Below are 15,581 nucleotides of genomic sequence, written 5' to 3' on the forward strand. Positions count from 1 at the left end.
AAACTTGTTTTCTCAAGTCATAACATGAATCTCACAGCCATAGAGCAATGTGTGGGGAAAATCCACTGCACATATTAACTGCTGAATACATTTGTGTTGAAAAGGCTGCACCAAGTATAGAAGGCAATCTTCAAGAAAAATGATAGTCCAAACACCTTTACTGACACCTGAGTTGCACATTGTGATCAAGTAAAACCAGCACACTGCAAATACGAGTGATACGTCATGCTAAATGAGTTTGTTGTGAAAGAGGAGCTTTTGTGGCACTAAATCAAATACAGCTATGAGTGATGCTTCCTGACAAAGTTGCCATGCATTAACATAACAGTAGCTTTTCTAAAATGTAGGCATGGTTCTGTAAAAGCAGACATTTGAGATGATGGCCTTTGTTTGACAAATAGAGGGAAATGCCATGAATTTTGCACTGTCCAGATGTTAAGAGTCCCAGTTGGATAATAAATATCCTCACTTTTTCTAATTTGAATACATAAATTAAGATGAAATCCAGCTCATACCATAATGATTGCATACATTAAGTAAACTCCTTTCTCTATTAGTGATTCGATGATGAACTTATCTGATATTAGTGATTACAGTTTAGTGATTATTCATACAAGTACCATCTCAGGGGTCCAATTTAAAAACTTCTTCCCCCAGTGAATTACAAGAAAAGTGCATGACACTCCATGCAAATAATATTTCAGAAAAATGTCTGTACACATAAAATACTATCCATGCGGTGCTTTTGGAGCCAGTAATGTTTCCTCAACCTGAGGAATTCTGTATACATTTTAATTTTTCAATAGGGCAGATATCTCTAACAACACCACCTTGTCAATTTGAGGTGAATATATAAATGATACAAAAAATAAATAATTTAATTTGGAATTTTGCTCAAAGTTTATTCAGGATGGCTCAGGTTTCTCTCTGTCCTTGTGAAAGTGTACTAAAGATCTGTCAGTTTTAAGAGTTTCTTTTTTGTTGTATTTTTGTTTTTGTTCGTTTGTTTTTTGTGCTTCAGTCCAACTTCAGTCCCTATTCAGTTTGAACGAAGTATGAAAAGAAACAACGTCCAGGAAAGTTTTTGCTGGTGTTTCAATCCATGTTTCAGTGTAAAAGGGAAGAAAAATTCAGCCACCTCAGTCTGGACTTTTGACATTACATAAAAACATTTTTGTCGTTTCACTGTGTCCTGTCTGCCTCAATCTTGGACTCTCCATTCTGTTTTTCACTGGACCTCTGGGACAGGTGAGTGGACACAGTGGCTGCTTGTACAATGGCTTTGAAGCTGCGTTTTCTCTTCTGGACATTCTGCTCTGGGTGGAAGATGATCACATACACCTTGGGGATATAGAGCATGCCCAGGGACACTGTCGCACTCAGACTCATGGACACTGTCAGGGTGGTGGTCTGTATGAACATCTGTGACAGAGACACATCAGGTGAGAAAAAGTATATGCACACCTGTAATCAGCTCATTTGAAATTTATTTCTGGTTTTCATTAATTCATTAATTATCCATCCATCTGCAGTTAATAATGTAGTTTATCTTCAATAACGGGTTGAAAAACGTACAGAGTACATAATGTAATATCCTAAGTTGTCCAAATGCAGTCTTTACAGTTTTCATTTTTCAGAATAGAAGGCCATATTTTTACCCTGATAAATAATTTATATCCTGGTACATGTAGTGAGGAAAGGAGGCTCTATCTTTGGACTTTGACCATGTCTACTTTTCACTGCTCTTGCTCCAATTGCATATCCAACAGTAATTGTGAGAATTGACTTCTACTGGGAACCGCCTCCAATAAATTATGCACTCATTATGCAAGCAAACTGTACAGACCATAAATAAGATATATTTATGTCATAAATAAAACATAAGATTCACACTATCCTCAGCAGCAGCACATAGTAGTATCTCACAGGCTCATACCCACACAGAGCATCTTTTTTATAATATGTTGAATTTCTATACATCCCTCTAAATCAACTATTCATTTCTTAAAGGAGGTGAGGTGAGTTACAGCTAAAGTTGAATATTTTTAAAGTAATTGCTAGACACAAGGCAAGTAGAGAGACTGGCTCTTTATGTAAATACAGACATCAAATTAATATCATCCTCCTACAGGTGGCTGTAGATATGAGAGGAGGATAACAGCCACTATTTCCTTTAAATGTTAGAGTCTATATTTAGCAATTTTGTAAGTGATGATTAATTAAACTTGAGGGCTGAATTGGGCTATGAGGGTCTCTATCATCCCTCACCTCATCTGACCTCCTTTCACCCCCCTCCCTTTTCCTAATTCACTTCATTTTCATTCACAGGAGGTGGAAAGACTTTGAGAGCACCTTAGGCTGTAATTGTTTAAGCCTGACCGATTCATAATACATCTCTCCATCAGTCAAAGTGCATCTCTACTTTTCAATATTTTCAATAGTTTTCCATCAGTCTCGCACTTTGTGACTAGACCACAAGCTAAATTAATCTTTAATTACAGTGGAGGAAGGACGTCCTGTAAGTACAGCAGGAGGAAAATATGAAATGACGGGCAACAAACTCAGATTTCACTTTGAGCATTTCAGGAATTCACGAGTTGTTTTACTATTAGTGTATCTTATTGAATATTTACGTCCCCACCAAACCCATTACTATGGAGTATTGACTTTACAAAACCTTATAACTACAAATAGGTAATTATACATGTAACCCATCCATTGATCATCTGCAACTGTTCTGGATGGCAGGGGAGCTGGGGCTTATTCCAGCTGTCATTGGACTGAATGCAGTGTATGCCCCTAGATAGGTCTTCAGTCTAACTCAGGGCCAACACAGAGAGGAACACACAGGAACATTTACACTCACCTTCCACCTTTGGGCAATTTAGACTCACCAATTAACCTATCATGCATATCTTTAGACTGCGAGAGGAAACTTAGGCAAGCACGGGGAGAACATGCAAACTTCAGGGATGCAGCCAGCCAGGTATTTAAACTAGGGACCTTCTAGCTGTGAAATGGCAGCGCTAACCACCGTTGTATCACTTGAATAATTACTTTATATTGTCAAGCTTTACAGTTCAGCAAAAGACAAACCCAGAACAGAAAATTAAGTAAATTAGTAATATAAGAGGATGTTGTGTGGTGTTGGGAATTGTGCGTAGCATTTATTCAGGATTTTTGAGAACTTTTTGATCAAAAACATGATTGTTCATGAAAATAATTGGCAGACTCGTTGATTATAAAATCCACTGGTTTGTTGCAGCGCTAGCCGAACAATCTTAGCTCAGGGTTTTTCTAAATGAACTACCGGGCAGATAGTGTTTCTGCCCGGTCATGGAAATGTAGATGCTTACAGTTTCTCAAACTCAAGTGGTTTAGAAGAGATAGTTTATTCTATAGTAGATTTCTCAAAGGTTCTTTAAAGTAAAAGAACCAGTAAAACGTGTACCTTTTCAGTCGACTGTGCTGTGCCAAAGAAGATGGGTACGAACGCCAGCCAGATAATGCAAGTGGTGTACATGGTAAAGCCAATGGGCTTGGCCTCGTTAAAAGTCTCAGGAACTCCTCTGCTCTTGATTGCGTAAACTGTGCAGGTGATCATCAGTACAATACTATAGCTCAGACAGAGCATGAGGGACAGGTCAGACATGTCACACTTGAGAACTCCACGAGCAAACTCTGGATTTGGAGGCTTCTGCTCTTCGTAGTCGATGGTGGTGTGGGGGGGCATTACACCAAACCAGATGAACACTCCAAGTAACTGCAGAGAACAAAGTGTTAGACTTATGCTAAGGATCTGTGTACAGTAAAAATCCCCCCCCCCCAAATGTATTTCAAATCAATGTATTTAAGGTCTAGTATACAAATCAGTCAATCAACCATAATCAGTATTGTTTTCAGAGTGAAAACAGTACTTTTACTTAAGTAAAAGATTTTCAAGTGGTTCTTTTAGGCCAATGCTTACACTTTTACACGAGTGTTGAGTTTGTGTAGTTCTACCCCATCTGCAGAAAGTTTATCACATTTTGCTGTGTATGGGGCTGTGTAGTTGCAGACTGCTCAGAGAGGCCATGCTGACCCTTGTCGCCTGTCACAATAAGAACACGAGTGGCAATGTTGTGGCTGATCAGTGTCCACAAGGTTGTAGTACAACCTACGACCTAGAACAACCCATTAAGGTCTGTGAAAAGGTTATTGAAAAGCAAAAGTCAGGGTATGGATACAAGAACATTTCCCAGTCACAGAGTATCTCTCGGAGTACGTTAAATTCATCATTATGATATGGAAGGAACTTGGCACAAGCATAAATCTGCTTAGAGCAGGCTGTCCTCAAAAACTGAATGACGGTGCATGGAGGGGATCAGTGAGGAGGTCTACAAAGACACCGTTGACTCTTCTGATGGGGCTACAAGCTTCAGCAGCTGAGATTGAAAAGATAATTAAAAGATGATTCCATCAATTTCTGCTTTTCAATAACTTTTTACCAGAGTTAAAGTGTTCTTTTGTCTTCATCATGTCGATTTTGAATAGGATGCGGATTCCCCAAGAACTTCCAGATACAAGTGTATTTATTTTACAATACTTAAATACATCCACTGCACTCAGTTGGTCTCCATTTAACTGACTGTGACGTTGGAAACCAATTGGTTGCACCACTTTTGATTTCGGAAAGTTATATTAAATGGTAAATCTTCTTCTTTTCCTTTCGGCTCTTCCCTTTCAGGAGTCGCCACAGCGAATCATCTGCCTCGACCTAACCCTGTCCTCTGCATCCTTTTCTCTAACACCAACTAACTTTATGTCCTCCCTCACTACATCCATAAATCTCCTCTTTGGTCTTCCTCTAGACCTCCTGCCTGGCAGCTCCAACCTCAGCATCATTCTACCTCTCTATTCACAGTTTCTCCTCTGAACATGTCCAAACCACCTCAATCTGGCCTCTCTGACTTTATCTCCAACACATCTAACATGAGCTGTCCCTCTGATGGACTCATTCCGGATCCTGTCCATCCTCTTCACTCCCAAAGAGAACCTCAACATCTTAAGCTCTGCTACCTCCAGCTCTGCCTCCTGTCTTTTCTTCAGTGTCACTGTCTCTAAGCCGAACAACATTGCTGGTCTCACCACCATCTTGAACACCTTTCCTTTCATTCTCGCTGATACTCTTTTATCACACAAAGCACCTGACACTTTTCTCCAGCCTTATCATCCTCTTCAACGCACTCCTCACTTCACTCTTACTAATCATTGCCACCTCCTGCTCCACACGAGTCACTTCTTCTACTCTTCGTTCTCTTTAGTTTTCCTCATTCATCAACTCCTCAAAGTTCTCCTTCCATCTTCCCATCACACTCCTGGCACCTGCCAATACATTTCCATCCTTATATTAATCACACTAACCTGCTGCACATCCTTCCCATCTCTATCTCTTTGTCTGGTCAACCTGTACAAATCCACCTCTCCCTCTTTAGTGTCCAACCTAGCACACAAGTCCTCATATGCTCTTTGTGTGGCCTTTGCCACCTCTACCTTCACCTTATGCTGCATCTCCCTGTACTCTTGTCTATACTCTTCAGTCCTCTCAGTGTCCCACTTCTTCTTAGCTAACCTCTTTGTCTCTATACACTCCTGAACTTCCTTGTTCCCCTGTCAAATCTCCTTGTCCACTTTCCTCTTTCCTAATGGCACACCAAGTACCCTCCTACCTGTCTCCCTGGTCACATTAGCTGTAGTGGTCCAGTCATCTGGAAGCACCTCCTGACCACCCAGAGCCTGTCTCAGCTCCTCCCTGAAAACAACACAAAATTCTTCCTTTTTCAACTTCCACCACTTCATCCTCTAATCTGCCTCCATCCTCTTCATCTTCCTCACCACCAGAGTCATTTTACACACCACCATCCTGTTGTCTGTCCACACTCTCCCCTACAAATACTTTACAGTCACTGATCTCTTTCAGATTACAACTTGAGCGCTTCTAGTTCCCCTCTTATATGTTACCATATGTTCCCGCCTCTTCTGGAAGAAGGTATTCACTACAGCCTTTTCCACCCATTTTGCAAAGTCTACCACCATCTTCTGCAATCCTGTCCTGAACACCAAACATGCCCATCACCTCTGTTGACCTCATCTACATGTCCATTTAAATCTGTACCAGTTACCACTCTCTCACCTCTGGGGATGCTCTGCATCACATTAAAGGGTAAATCTAATGTTGTAAATAATATAGAAGGTAAAAACATCAATGGGGGGTGATTCTGTTCTGTAGCCACTGTACGTGATGTGTGTGAAAGAAGCATTTACCTGCACTGAGATCAGTATAAAGGTGATAATCAGCTGAGAGGTGGGGCTGATGAACTTAGGAGGTGTGACCGACTTCTTGCCCTGTTCAAAGATCCGGTAGATGCGGTTGGTCTTGGTGAGCATGGCAGCATAGCTGATGCACATACCAAGCCCCAGCAGCAGCCTGCGGAAGGCGCACACAACCACACTGGGCTCTGCTATCATGAGGAATGTAATGAGGTAGATGAGGAAGATGCCTGTCAGCAACACGTAGCTGAGCTCTCTGCCAGAGGCCCGAACAATAGGTGTATCATTGAAGCGCACAAATGTGACAATGACTCCAGTGGTGGCCAGGATGCCCAGGATGGCAATAAAGACAGGGATGATGGCCCATGGAGAGCTCCATTCTAGCTTGATAATAGGAGTGGGCCTGCAGCCTGTGCGATTCTTAAAGGGCCTCATGTCGAATGGACACATGTCGCAGGTGAACTCATCCAGTAGGTACTGGTAGCCATCACAAAGCTCACAGTGCCAGCAGCAAGGAACACCTTTCACCATCTTTTTCCTCTCGCCAGGGTCACAAGGGAAGCTGCACACTGAATCAGGGGTCCTACGTTCACCACCTGACCATTGCATCTCTTCTGGCTATGGTGAAAGCACAAACACATAAAAATGGTTTCTCTTTAATTGGAGTACAACACAAATAGAATGAGCATACTTGATCAATTTATTAATATTGAAAAATAATGGAAAATACATTTTTCCTTCATCAGGAGATATTAGCAGAGAACATGTATACTATTCTCATGTATGAATGCTAACTATGTAGTTTGAGGTATCACATGATTAGGTGAAGTTTATCGTGAAGACAGGAAATGACTGGAAGACTGGAATATGAATATTTGACAAATGTAAAACTATTATTCGAAGTGTAGTCAAACGAACCAAAAGCAAATATATTTACATTGATTCGGAGGTGGTTTGTCCATTGGCCGATAGCCTTATAGCCAGCGCTGCTGACATTAGAGAGTTGATACTGGAAGATGTCATAGCGACCAGGAGCATCTCCATTCTCATTGAACATCACTCCAGTTCCTGCACTGCCTGTTCGATGGATATAGAGTTTTAATGATCTATGTACTATCAAAAAAGTGAAAAGGTAAGAGACAAGGAGTTCAGCCTCTCTAAGCTGGAGACATGCACTTGCATCTTTAGTGTAAAAAACTGCCCACACACAGTTGAATACAGTTGGTGTTTGCTTCCCTCAGTCTTGTGAAATCACGTGAAAGCTGAGTGCAGGATGCTCTTTAGTAAAGGCTCTCCTCCATGCGTACAGTCTTTCAGCGCACTTTGCTCTGTTGCCTTAACGTGACTGAATGTTCCCCTAAGGTCCCTGCAGGCACTCAATCATAACATTTTCCATACAAACCAAGGTCATCCACCAAAAGCAGAGCAGTAAATAGGATGCTTTCATAGAACACTTTTTCATTTTCCAAACTGTGACTTCTTCATGAAAGACGAGGATGAAAAGCGGGAGCGTTGTATACAGGAAAGAGCGAGGAGGCAGCCCTAGGGAGGGATGTGCTTTGAAGGAATGTGCTGTGTTCTGTAGCTTAGGTACATTAGCAGTAACATCCTCAAGCTGACCTCTCTTTTACTGTTTGCTTTTTTAAAATAGCTTCTTTACAAAACCTCTGGTGGAGATGGAAAGCAGACATGAAAACCCTACATAGATCCTCTGACAATTGAGGTTTCACAACAAATGTGAAAGACTTTTTTTTTTTACACTAACTTTGATAGAGAAAAGGGGAAAAACTACAGTCAAAGTCAAAAGCTCACCATTGAAGTTGACAGAGCGAATGTATTGGAGGAGCAACCGTCCTTCTACAGGGTCCATCTTCTCACAGAGACCCATGGACCCAGGACAGAGGTCCACATGCATGCTGTGTAAGGCGTGGGCCATAGCATACACCGCATCAATCACAAACTGCACTTTGCCCTCCTGTTCATACTGGGAGTCCTGGCTGATTCTTTCTTCACCTGGCCGAGAATAAATGTGTTGCAGAAGAAGATGATGATGATACAAAACTGCTCACTAAGGAATAAGGAGAATTTCTTCCCTCTATGTTTAACTGGTTTCATACCTGTACATTTCCTTCTACCTGGTTCGTATTTTACACCAGGGCGAGTTAATTTGCACTTGAATTCGTCCTCCCAGAATTCTGCAAACCAGATGTTCCTTCGGTTGTTTTCTAGAGACCTCGAAGTGAAGTACTGGTCAAAACCTGAATCATTTTACCAACAACAAAGCAAGGTTCATTTCTTTTTCACGAAAATGTCATGCTTTGAAATACAGCACTCTGATTGATTGTTTAGTGTTCAAACTGTGCTGAAAAGAAAATTAGCACAATGAAAGTGCATTGGAAGTGTAATTAGATTCATCAGTAATCAGTTTAATTCATTACATTACTCTCATCCATCAGTATAATATGTCACTATGACTATTGTAGATGTTTATGTTGCCTGCACTTGGTTTAAGCTAGACATAAAAATCAGATTGAAGAAACTGGGCGTACCATCAATGGAGGCCCTTTTTGGAAGGATGGTGACAGCTCCCTCTGCCACATCCTCCTGGTCTTCAATTGGGGAGTTTTTGGCCCCCCAACTATCAGAGCCAACAAACAAGAAGTGCCCTGTCAGGTTGGCTTTTTTGGCAGCCTGCAATACACGTCTGAAAAGGGACCAGTTATACTTCATTACAACACTTTCTGATTCCATGTGATTGAAAATCAGGAGACTAAAAGCACGTTTTTATCATCAGACTAATTATATTTTCAATCTCGTGCACAACTTCACTTACTTGATGTCATCTTCATTGGCAAAGATGATGACCCCACGAGCATTCGAAGTCTCCATCAGTCTCTTGATGATTTTGTCAAACTCCCCCGGTCTTGGTTCTCTGGGAATTTTTATAGACTGTGCAATACAGAGTCCTCCTGTATCAGAGAAATTCGAAATACTGAACATCAGTATCAACTTAAACCAACAAACGACAAGGAACCACAGACCATAGATCACTATGAGCAAGTATATACAGCAAGTAGTGATATTACATAAACAGATATTCATGTTCCCTTAAAGGATGAACAGCAGTCTATTGAAATTTCATATGCTTCCATTTTACTGTGTCAAGTAATTTAATTTATACTCAAATACCTTCAAAGCTAATGACAGCACTGGTGACATTCCACTAAGTAACAAATGTTAGCAAGCTAACATGCTAAACAAAGTAGATGGGCATAGGCAGCATTGTTGTTCTGACCACGTTAGCCTGTTGACATTAGCATTGTGATCGACGTTCTAGCCGCTAGCAGGTAACGTTATTGTTACACTCTTCGTGTTAGTGTGACACTAATACTGAAACAATTATTATCTAAATCACTATGAACAAGGTATAATAAATGATACTGTGTAACAACTTATTCAGCATGACTTTTTCTGTAGTAACACTAACAGCTTTGTGACTGACTGGTGCTAATATAAGTGTGCTTATACAATGGCAGTAATGTTATTGCTAATTAGCATTAAACAATAACCACAAACTTTGTAGGTAATTGGTTATAAATCAAAGTGCTGGAGAAATTAGGAAGCTAAGCAAAGTTATTACAACGTTTTCTGAAGGAAGTCTACATCTTTGTGGCCAAGTTCATGGCAGTTTATCTAATATGGTCCATGGTTATCTTTGCTACAAAGTGGTAAAGCAACCAAATCCCTAGTGTGGGAGACAAGAACATGCTGGTTCAACAGTGAGCTGTCAGAGATTGATGTACAACAGCTTATGTGTGAGATTTGAATCTGAATCCTAGTAACAGCATTTAAACCTTTAAACTTATATAAGTTGCTAAGATGGAGACCTCTATCCACCATGTTAGTCCTTGTGTATTAAGGGCTATTTCTGTCCTATTTTAGTCCTGTTTTTAATGAGTGAGTACATTCAGGCTCAATGAGTAATCCATTATTGTCAAAGCAGTGAATTCATTTTTACACAGCCAGACACACAACCTGCTTCTCTGGAAATCTGGAGGAAGGCGTCAACACCGCTTTCTCCATAGTTGCCCTCAGAGGCCAGTGTGGAGACGTAGTTCCAGCCCATGGCTTTGACGATGTCCACCATGGCCTGGGCCTGGTAGGAATCAGGAGGCACCACGCGGGAGAAGAATTCATAGCGGCTCTTGTCACTCAGCTCCGGGGCAGTGGAGGCATAGCTGATCTGGGGGATCTGAGGCACACGGATGGGTCAGTGGTGACAAAAGAGTCAGGTCGAGTGGAAAACATGAGCAACGCTGATTATTGGACATAAGGTAAAAAGAATGACAAGAAGATGCAGCGAACCGTGTCTGAAGGATGAGGCACCACTTACGGGCTCACGGGCAAAACCAAGAGTATCTAAATGTAGCCCTTGTGCATTAATACTGGCAAGTAGTGCATTAAAAATCCCAAAAATTAGACTATCATACAGAGTGTGCTCAGTAATTCTCCGAATTGAGGCAACTTCACAGTGCGATCTGCCCTGAGGATATAGCCAACGTCACAGGGAAATACAGATGGTAGGAACCACAGCTGGAAAGGCATTTGTTTAAAAAAAATAAATAAATGCATGAAAAGATTAATTTACTGGTGCACTACAACTTTAATGACACAGTTTATGTGGACAGTCTCAACGCTGACCCTGCTAACCCTGCTAATGTCAGTCCCTCAGCGTGGTTTGGGCCCTCTGGAGGGGATGAGGAGAGAAAGGTAGACACAAGGGGTAGTGAGGGGAGAAGGAGAGAAGAGCGAGAGAACCATTTCACAGATTATCTGGAAGGATTATATTGGTTTTAGTCAAATTATGTTAAGCACAGAGGGAGAGAAAGAGATCAAGAGACTAGAAAAAGGTTAACATTTCTCAGCTGTAAGCCATACAATACATTTAATTCTGATGGCCACATGCTGCTCACATTTGCTGCTCTATGTCAACCCCATCAAACTCAAATGTTCAAATGGACATCTTTGGTTTTAAAGAGCACATCTTTAGCCAAATCTAAACTCGGCTGTCAAGTTCACGGAGTAACATGTGTCCAGAAGAGCCTGTCCTCCGTGTCACCAGGGCAAATAAAATGTTTGCATATTTGACAAGAACAAGACGACAGATAATCCACTGCAAATTAATCCCATAGAAGCATATGGAGCAGTATGCTTTCTAAAATCAATGAGCCGTATCTGTAACACAAGTATCCCGCTACAGACCAGATGTGCTGATATCTCACCACAATCACAATCAAGTCAAGAAGCCGCAGCCACTAAAGAAGCATTTATTTTTAGGATATGGTAGTTTTTTTGTTTTTTTAAATGATAGTTGACAATGTCATATTAAGCAAGAAAATGATGTAATGTTATTTTTAAGTATGAAATATGCCTGCAGGAGTTTATTGATAAGTTGAAACTGAATTCATATTTTGACGCAGTTTTTTATGGTAAAGTTGCACAACAAAAATGTCCAAAGTGATGTTTAACAGTTGCAAATTTTGTAGATGCACATTAATGCACAATTTTATTTGCAATCGTTTATAAAAAGGAAAAAGCACTACTCACTTTCTTTAACTCTAGGTTCGTGTCATTTTCATTTTTCATTTCATGAAGGCTTTGTACAAAAAATGTGCACTGCAAAGCAGCACATATGGGTGGTAGGAGGAAATTGTCCATTTAGCTAAATCTACTCACACTGAATACTAGTTGCTCTTATCCTAGAACCAACGTCGTCCCTCATGGTCTATTTTCAGCCCAGGGTCCTGAGCTGCTGAGAGGGGCTTAGTGGAGGTTGGGATCTATAATTCTGTAGTTAACATCTGCCCTGTATGCAAGTCGCCCCTCCTTGGCTCTTATCCTCACTATGAAGAATGTTTTAATAAGTAGCATCCATCTAGGAAAATGTCTGATTTCCAGTTTAGCCCTGGCTGGTGTTTATTTTCAGATATTTCTCAATTTCTGGTGGACTATGTCAGTAAGTAGATGAGAGCATAATAGGACATAATGTGGGATTTACACAGACTCAGTGTCCCATCATTGCGACAAGCGGTGTAATCAATTATCAAAGGTTTAGATTAGTATGCAGAGGCCACCCATGACAATGGAATCACAATCCTGTAAAGTGTAAATCTACTATCAATCCAGAAATTCATTATTCAGATTGTTTTTTTTTAAATGACTGTTTTCAAAATAATATCAGGTTGAATATGTGTTAACTAAGTAAGATGTTATGTGTAATAATAAATTCAAATATCCAGCCAGAGTGAGGTGATTTTAAATTCAAGTAAATTCCATTACAGAACACCTCCTGCAGAAATAGACAGTGAAAATGTTAGTTAATGAATAAAATAAATGGCCATAATTTAATCTCAAAACCATACGAATGAGTGTGTGTTTAGATAAAAATATTCTGCTGCACAGTTTTAGGCACATGCCTCAATTTTCTTTGAAAATCGTTGTTTACCTCTGTGATTCACAACTTCTTTTGATGTTACCCCATAAAATGGAGCAAAATGTTCCCGTCTGAAATCAACCTGGAAATGTAGTTACGTGCTGTACTGAACCTCTTAACAATTCAGCAACCAGTTATAAGTATTTTTTTAAATGAGACAAATGCCAAAAACACACGTGATTCTCTAAGTTATTCTTCTCGTTACTTAAATCACCTTGGTTCTGATCAAATTTAGCGTAGGATGCCTATTAGGGGAATCCCTGATCATCAACCTTTATTTCCACCTTTCTGAGTAGATTAAAAAGAGAAAGCCGTGCGGGATAATGGTTTACTTAATGAAAAGAGAAACTGCCCTACATATTTGGCCCTTTCAGTGTTTAGTGCACGGAGAGGTTAAAGGAAATCTCACCGCAAACAGTCTGAGAACATTGGCCACCATGATGGACACCGAGCTGCCAGACGCCCCGATCACCCCAACCACCCTCTCAGGCTTTGGGATGATGGGAGGCTCTCCATTCGAGCAGCGTACGTCTGAGTTGTCCTTCTGAATGAGAGCCTGGACAAAAGTGAGCGACTGCTCCAGGGCGTAGGTGTCTCTAGAGCAGGTGTCCAGGATCCGGGCCCCCAGAGTGATGTTGGGCAGCAGGTCTGGGTCGCTGTTGATCTGATCCAAGGCGTACAGCATGGCCTCCAGTCGGTGTATACCCTTTTCTCTCTTGATCTCACCACAGGGCACCCCAGCGGGTCCTCGAGAGTGCATTGGGAACAGCCCGCCCAGGGTGATGTCGCCCTCGATTTTGATGGACTGGGTCTGGGTGCCCTGCTGGGCCCGTGAGTCTGGGCTGATACCCAGCAGCAAAACCCACAGCAGCCTAGACCATATCCTGTGTACAGATGGTGAACAGAGCCAGCAGCACCGATGGGAAGAGTGGGCCTTCAATGTCATGATGATGGCCAGCAAGGTACTCAGAGCACCGGGCCACTCCCTCTAACTTTGACACCTGGGGACAGTCAGAGCTGAGGATTTATGGACTGATTTTCATCTCGTTCACATTTTGTACATTTTCTATAATCATACGCTTTAACATTCCGAATACTTCACTGAAGCTTATGATTTTTAATCTCATTCATTAGATTAAAACTATCCACAAAATAAATGCTCTTACAACACTACATGAAATTAACGTACTTCTTATGAAAGCTCTTATACATATTTCCAGTACTTGTGTTAGACATATTTGTGGGGATGGGGGTTGAACATTGCACACAACATGAGACTGAAACTGAAGATCTGCCAATTACTCTGGTTTTGAGGAGGTCAATGCTAAAAGTAATTCTCTTATTAGGTTGCAATGTGTATTGGAGCAGTGGGACAAAATAGTTTTTTGTTAAAATGCCCCTGTGGTCTGGCATCTGTTTTTATGCAGTACTTTGCCACTAAGAGAATGTAAGAAAACAGCAAATATAACCTGTACACATGTGTACTGTACAATAAAAGGCTGAAGAGAGGATTTTAGGCAGCATGCGAGATGACACAGAGTGAATATTGAAAGCTTTTATCATGAAGAGCTGAGACACGATGATGGAAAACACTATAAATTTTGCAGAGCAGAAAACATCAACTGAACCTTCCCAGCATTTCATGCTCCGAAAGCTGCAGCAAGGTAATTATATCTGCATGAGAATGAAAGAATGCACAGTAATATATTGTCCTCAAAAGACGTAAAATCGAATTACTTGGAGTGTAGATTTATTGAAGGTTTCCGGGTAGAATTTGGGGACTATCAAATCTCTCAAAAAATCATTTTTGAATGAAATTATGTGTAACTTAAATAGCCATGAATACAGATTTACATTATTTTAAATTGTCACCTATACACATGCTTAAAGTATATTAGTACACTGTATATTTCAGTTTATCTGCACTCCACTTATGATGTTTGATTTATGAAAATCATATAAAAACATTCACAAAATCAACAAAATGAAAACATTATTGCAAACAACTGCTGCAATTAAGCATTTTCCTCTTTTGAGAAGACTCTGGTACAGTGGCGTGCACGTAGAGAAATTCCTTCACGTAACGGCACCACTTACCTGCCCATGCTTCATCAACCAGTCCTAATTTTATCCATCACATGTTTTCTTTCACCCAGGCCTCTATCCATGGTCCACAATGTGATTATATACCTAGAGACAAAGCTCTCTGCTCTTCACCAAAGTAAATCCTCTATCATCTCAGACAGCTGCTGTGCACTCTCAGGAATAACACACTAAAACAGACTAAAAAAACACTGGTTTAAAAAGTAAATAGGTGGGATCTGTGCGGACAAAATGAAAACACAGATTTTTGACACTTAAGACTATAGTAAAATAACAGAATCCTGGAAAAGTGGAGAAAAAACTGCAACGTTACTGCAATGAGATTCCACAAATCACTGCCAAATCCCTTAAAAGCTCTCTCTCTCTCTCTCTCTCGCTCCCTTTTTCTCTCTCTCGTGCTCTTTCTTTTTCCTCTATGTGCATCTCTGTCCATGCAGTCGCCCTCCACCACCATCACCACCTCCTCCACTCCTTCACTCCTTCACTCCCTCACTCTGTGTCAATCTAATGAACCCTCTCCTCGCTCGCTCTCTCAGCACACTAATGGCCACAGATTGGGATTATCATGCAAGCGTCTGTGAAGAAAGCACTATAGGTGGACAGGGCCGTGTTTTTTTTCATATAACTGAACCAAATGGTAGAACCCCCCCCCCATATGATGGAAGATTAGATGAGC

The 15,581-nt window shown here is 40.9% G+C and overlaps 1 protein-coding gene across 1 annotated transcript; it reads right to left on the reverse strand.

Moving 5' to 3' along the window:
- Window positions 1-189: 189 nt before the first annotated feature.
- On the reverse strand, window positions 190-15,408 carry grm6b (glutamate receptor, metabotropic 6b). The gene is made up of 11 exons (XM_067506053.1): window positions 14,900-15,408; window positions 13,212-13,803; window positions 10,345-10,561; window positions 9,143-9,278; window positions 8,859-9,013; window positions 8,427-8,567; window positions 8,122-8,322; window positions 7,247-7,386; window positions 6,304-6,927; window positions 3,452-3,763; window positions 190-1,422 (listed from the first exon to the last, which is right to left on the reverse strand). The coding sequence occupies exons 2-11, from the start codon at window positions 13,746-13,748 to the stop codon at window positions 1,183-1,185; spliced, it is 2,703 nt and encodes a 900-aa protein (XP_067362154.1). The 5' UTR covers window positions 13,749-13,803; window positions 14,900-15,408; the 3' UTR covers window positions 190-1,182.
- Window positions 15,409-15,581: the final 173 nt, after the last annotated feature.

Source organism: Channa argus, chromosome 5 (assembly GCF_033026475.1).
Source record: "Channa argus isolate prfri chromosome 5, Channa argus male v1.0, whole genome shotgun sequence".
In the NCBI taxonomy this organism is placed as follows: domain Eukaryota; kingdom Metazoa; phylum Chordata; class Actinopteri; order Anabantiformes; family Channidae; genus Channa; species Channa argus.